The sequence below is a fragment of the Phaethon lepturus genome, unplaced genomic scaffold, assembly GCF_000687285.1.
Source record: "Phaethon lepturus isolate BGI_N335 unplaced genomic scaffold, ASM68728v1 scaffold55981, whole genome shotgun sequence".
Taxonomy (NCBI): domain Eukaryota; kingdom Metazoa; phylum Chordata; class Aves; order Phaethontiformes; family Phaethontidae; genus Phaethon; species Phaethon lepturus.
The window spans coordinates 1-6,225 of record NW_010518148.1 but is presented as its reverse complement, the minus strand read 5'-3'; the positions used below and the strand labels follow the sequence as shown (position 1 = coordinate 6,225).

Here is a 6,225-nt window from a genome sequence, read left to right as displayed (position 1 = left end):
TCAGCAGACCATTGGTGTCCCACGTTTATCCTTTTTTGCAGATTTAACAGCACTGCTAGTCTCTGGAGCTATCAGCCCTTGCAAAGCTTTCTCACACCACCTTCTCAGCATGCATTTTTCCTGTCTTCAGCCTCTTCAGCCTCCATCCTGCAGAGCCCACTCACACGGACTCACTTATGCCACACAGACACCAGATCCCGCACGGTTAAGGCTCAGTACTCCAACTGGCAGAGCACACGGCAGGGACGAGGTCGGTCTCCCACAGACCACCAAACCAGAGCCAACTGGCCATCCTGCTCCTCACCCTGCTATCTATAACTCACAGGCAGAAAAAAAGACTCCAGGATGTAGAACTTCTGTGGCTCGTAACAAAGTACACTTTCAGCTTCTACAAATCAGAAATCGTGGTTTTCTAACTTTTATGCCAACAGTTAAACCTCATTCCTAGGGAATAAAGGTAATATGCTTTTGGCTTAGCAACGTGGTTGGTTGGAAGTGATCTCAATCTGGCTAAATTTTTTTTCTGTACATAGTAAACAATACCTTACATGTATCTGTATATTTTTTGTATACATATATTTCTTTTTTTATAGGTATTTTTAAATATATGTATGTGTGTGTATATACATAGCAACTGAAAGAAGCAATGTTCTAAAGCAAAGAAAATGTTACTTGGAATAAAAAAAGGTGTAAAGGGAGGGATATGAACTAAATAATATTTTTTTGCAGGCCCAGAAAGACTGTCCTGTAAATACAAGGTTTGAGATTAGCTTATACGCTATGCTAAGGAAGAACCAGCAACTTTTTTAAACATAAAAGGAACAGAACTACATACTAAAATTTTTAAATCCTCAAATGTGAATAAATTATATGCCAAGAAAGTAAATCTTTAATATTATTGTAAAGAGATGGGCATGGTATTCTCAGAGATACTTATATAATTTAAAAATACTCATTTTAATCCAAGAGACCTGCCAGACAGCTGCTGAGCTATCTGTGCTGGGATGGTGTAAGTAATTATAGGCTGCTGGCAACCAATTACAGGCTGCTGAAGGGCTAATACAAAGAGTTTGAGAGTGAAGAACAGAAACAGAATTTGTGCCAAATGACACATTTTAATGGGAAAGAGACTGTTATATTCATTCACTTTTGGCAACCTCAGCAAGGAACTATCCTGTTGATGACGATTACTGCATTTAGAGAGTCCCAAATTTATTACATCAAGTATTTAACTAAAAGTAATTCACTTAAAGCCCATACAAAATGAACAGGATTAAGTTTATCTTCTACTCAGCAAATCAACACAGCTACATTAAAAAGCCAAGGAGGCTGAGAGGTATCAAAGCATAAGCATAAATTAAAAATTGTTTAAAAAATAGCTAATTCTAGGTTTTAGACTAAACTTATTTGCTGTCTTTAGTAACAGTCTTCAACGAAAGGTAGAAATGTTGCTTATCCTGTTTACCCACTTGATTTTGTGCAAACGTTGGCTAGTAACAGAAAGCATCAAGCTGAGCCTGTACACTGGGCACAGGAAAACACGTATTTGGGCGCCCTACACTGCGAGCCCTAAAGCACATACTCAGTTTGAGCACGTACAGCCCCCTCCACGTTCAGCAAAGCATCGAGCTCTTCCTGCACTGAAGGATGCTACGAGAGCTGCTTTTTTTCAGGGCTGCAGTAACAGCAGCTGCTTTAAAACACTCTTTGGTTATTTATTCTGCCTGTTTCTCAAAGGTTGTTACTCCATGAGCCATGAAAAATCAGAACAGCAGCTCTGGAAGGACTCACTACAGAAAAGAGAGGGGAAAGAGAGAGGCAGGGCAGATTAAGGAGTAGGGCTGAATATCAGGAGCCAGCCCAGGAGTGTCGGCTACGCAGAGGCTCAGTGGTGCCACGGCAGACCAGCAGATCCAGCAGTAGGAGATGGGTACTCACCAAATCAAGGAACGCTTTTCTTTCCAAGTCGAGCGTTTGGACGCGTGCTCGCAGTGCCAGAATTTCCTTGTCCAGTCTGCTGTTGTGCTCCATGGCCTTCTGTAGCTCAGTCCTGTCTGCGCAGAACACAACAAACGGGTCACCAACACAGGTTTGGACCTCGACCTCCACCAAGCTCAGAGGGGGGCTATCACATGAATAAGGTTTCTGAAATTGCATTGCCCTTATGGACAGGTGTATGTGTGCCACAGCACAGAGGGGAGCTCCCCACACACATGGGAACACATTCTATTACTTGCATAGTAGAGGTTTATGTTTCTGGAGATCCAGATTCAATAGCAGCGCTGTTTATTATAGGAGCACAGGAGTCTCTCCACAGTTATTCCAGGGATTCAGTTTACCCCTAGATCATGGAAAATGCCTCACCTCAGATATTTAGGTATGAGTTTCATAAACAACTAGGCTAAGCTTTGAAAAACCCAAACAGCCATATTTCTTATTTTCATCATAAAAACTGTGATTTGCTACAAGCAGAAACACAATCGCAGTTAACCTATCAGTGTTGTGCCAGCATTAGTATTTATGAAATGGCCAGTACAGTAAAAATTATGGTTGTACCCCAACCCCTCAAGTCTGAATCAATAAACATATGCAACCCTCACACCAATTAATGCAGACTATCTAGTATTTCAAATGCAAGAAACAGGAAAAAGTGTTTGCATCTGGAGCACATTGACAGAAACGTGTCTGAGTATACACTGGTATCCTAATAAAAACCAGTGAGAAGGTTTTTTTCCCCTTTTCAGCTTAATGCTGGGCACAGGAAATTTCAGCTTGAACTTGACTTTTATTCAGGCAAAAATAAAAACATATCTTCTTTCTTGGTCACAATCTGGCAAAAAACCAAAACCATAACCCACAAAAAACCCACAACCCTAAACCCCTGTTTCAAACGAGGAGTTTGACATTGGATTTTCTGTTTTGTAATTTAAAATAAAAGGTAAGGAACACCTTCTACTAAAGTGTTCATTTTGCTGAAAAGCCTATTTACCACTACGGAAAGCCTTGATAAAATTCTGGGTCTTCTCTGCTTGCCAATAGCATGACTTACCACTCTCTCTCCATTCGTTCACCCCTTCTTCCCGGCTCTCGGGTGCTTGCAAGGCTGGCGATGAGGCAGATTCTACAAGGATAACAGAGACAGTTTCGCTGTGGCAGTCCGTTTGTACGCTTCTGAACACTAAACCCTGCAATATTTTTTATGCACTTTGTTAAATACAGAGTTGAAGGAAAACTAAAGAAAAAAAAATTAAAGCAGCAGACAACTAGCCACACAATTTAAAATCTCTAATCACCAAAGACGCAATAACTGGGCTACAAATGGTCAGCCACAATCTTTTATTTTCTCTTCAATGCAAGCACGCAGCTGCAAGTTATCATTGAACGAAAATACACTGTTTAAGTGGAGTTTTACTAAAGATCAGAGATTTCATTTTAGGTTTGTATTAGAAAATCAATTTATTTACAGAGCAGTTGGCTCTGAAGCTCATCGGGAGGAGAAGGCATGCAGATATACATCATCCGGGAAGCCACTAAGGTGTTATAACGCTAATCTTGCACGCTAATACTCACGGCATAATAAACCACACAGACATAACAAGCATTAAACCCTTACTCACAGTTTGGAAAGCCTTATATTCATTTGATACTTAAGGAGATTATAAAACACAGATCTCCCCACGCAGGCTGCGATCCACTGAGAAGAGTCGCACACTGCAGCCTGTCCGTGATCTGGAGAAGCAGTACTGTTTGGAGGCTGCAACACAACGCTCGCTCCATCCCCAGGGACGCACGTGTATCAATCGATACGCAAAGCAGATGCCCGCAGAGTGCTCATTTCCCTGCTTTTATTAAAAGGCTGTAAACGATGGGTTTGGAGGCTGGCTAGAAGGTTTAGCTAGGTCTGAGCGTTGTGCATGAGCTGCAAGGTCAGCATCAGGACCTGCGATTCACACATAAACCCCACACAGGTGGTACCAGCCCCCTTAAGTGAGTCAGTCTCTGCAAAGGCACATGGGGCAGGAACATGTTATCTCCTCACATTTTGCTGTTCTCCACTGAAATTCTGCATCACAGGTTTTGGGACAATGTAAGTAATCCAGAGAAAAAGCATCCAGAAACCAGTGTTTTGCTCAAGACATCTCCTGTAGGAGGTAGCAGTGGAGCACCTGGCTTTCAGGACCACTCCAATAGGAGCTTTATCAAGTAGTTTCATTCCCCTACAGAAAACTGTTTATTTTTACAGTCAGTATTTTAAAAAATTTTTATACTTAAGGGCTGGTCAACAACAGTTACTGAAATAAGGAGGTTATGCAAATATTAGCAGTGATGAGAATCTAACCAGTCACTTCAAGACTGCTGATAAGCTCCAGTTATGAGCACTTGCTAACAACTCATAATGAGGTAGCATCCCAAACATAGCATCTGAAGAACCTCGAGATGAGCAGTCCAGCCATACTAACACTGTGTACACAGTATTTTAGCTGTTCTGTTTCGGGACAAAGTCACCATTTCCTCTCCAACCCCTCCTAGGGCATGAATTTCTCCCTATATATGAGCCAGGGAGAAGTCAGTCAAGACACTGCTGCTGTAATCATGGATCAGATAACCCCATGTCTCAGCCTTCCCCATCAGAATTAATTGATTTCTGACTGTTAACAACTGCATTCAGACCTCCTAGGTACCAGGCTAATATCTGACTCTGACTGTTCCACATTACAAGCAGACGGGACACAGGACAGCCTGCCTCCAACTCCCCTGGGCGAGATGTTCAAGGCTTACGCTAACCAGGGTGGGTTAAGTGCAGCCCAGTAATTAGGAATGGCCACAAAAGAAGTGCTTACCTATTTTGCTTTGCTCCCGTCTTAGCTCATCCAGCTCGTCCGTCAACCTCCGGATCTCTTCCTGGGCCATCAGCAGCCTCTGTGTGGCCTCATCCAGATCTCGTTCAACTCTTGCATGTGATGCTTGTTCCCTCTCCAGCTCCTCCCTGTAGGACTGAAACACAAGGGCTAATGCTCCAACAGAAACAAGAGAACCCTCCCAGTGATGTGACCAAGGCAGGTCCCCCGCGGCACTACTCCTGACCCACCAGAACAAGAGTGGCAACACAAACAGAAAGCAGGCAAACTCAGGGAGGCTGCTGCAGAGGCAGAAGACAGACATGCAGTGGATAACCCTCTTCACCATGTTCACATGCCAAAAAGCAGGTGCTGAACAGCATGCCGTGGCTGTTGCCCTACACAAGGCTCTGTTTTTCCCTTCCTGAGACAATGCTATTAAGATACATTTTCAAACACATAACATATAAGTGTCTTCCAAGCAGAGGGCTCCACCACACCCCATGAGAGTCTGCTCCAAGGCCAAGTCAATTGTGGTCCCATGGCTGTTGTGAGAGCTAGCCCCAAGCCAGCCTGGCACCACTAAGTCTTGCTCCTAGAGTGCAAGAGCCAGAGACTCTCCTGCTGACCTGGGATTCTGCAGAAAAGTCATTTCAGCTGATATAAAAAGCTATTTCTCACCCCTTTGACTTTGGTCCACTCATCTCCAATGACATCTTTGACATACCAAAGGCAGGCAAGTGCTTACAAGCTAGCCCTGACCCAAAGCTGGCGAGATGCTAACCCTGGCTCTCAGCAGAAGCAAGTAACTCGTGTGTAGCACAAGGCTGTTGTGGTTGCACAGCCTGAAGTTCAGAGCTTGCTCACATCTCATCAGCTAAAAGCAATAAAAAACCTCACAGCATGCTTAAGAACAGACCCGTTGCTTTAAATCTCAGCTATGTGCCAAGTCATCAGCAAGAAAATGTGCAAGTGTATTACCTTATTCCTTGTCTCTCCAGTAAGCTGTGTGGATTCATGCTGCTCTTGGAGTTCATCTTCTAATGTCTGATGAATGTGATCAAACTCATCCTTGCGCAGAAAGAGATTTTAAAAAATCAACACCACGAGAACGCATGCGGCCATGTATCCCTCAACACCACTGTGTAGGATTTTCAGTTTCAACATATCTTGATTAGAAGGCGTTTTGTAACCATACTTTATACTCTTAAAATATAAGGAGAACATTTCAACCAGAGTTACCCCAAATCCTTGTGAAAATCCCTCAGTTGTCTCAACTAGTACTGGGAATCCTGTGGGTTCACTACTTTTTTTAAAAAAAAAACTGTGATCTCCTTGGTATCTTCCTTTTAGAGCCTGTATGAGGTTTAGTAAGGCCAAGTGCTGG

At 43.1% G+C, this 6,225-nt stretch overlaps 1 protein-coding gene across 1 annotated transcript in view; it reads right to left on the bottom strand.

Moving 5' to 3' along the window:
* LOC104628116 (coiled-coil domain-containing protein 30-like) overlaps positions 1-5,909 on the bottom strand; it is a gene marked incomplete at both ends in the record, with an annotated part of 24,751 nt that extends 18,842 nt beyond the window's left edge. Inside the window, 4 exons of the mRNA XM_010296598.1 lie at positions 1,939-2,054; positions 3,050-3,121; positions 4,842-5,007; positions 5,820-5,909. Coding sequence (XP_010294900.1) covers positions 1,939-2,054; positions 3,050-3,121; positions 4,842-5,007; positions 5,820-5,909 — 444 coding nt within the window. The remainder of the gene's footprint in view (positions 1-1,938; positions 2,055-3,049; positions 3,122-4,841; positions 5,008-5,819) is intronic.
* Positions 5,910-6,225: the final 316 nt, after the last annotated feature.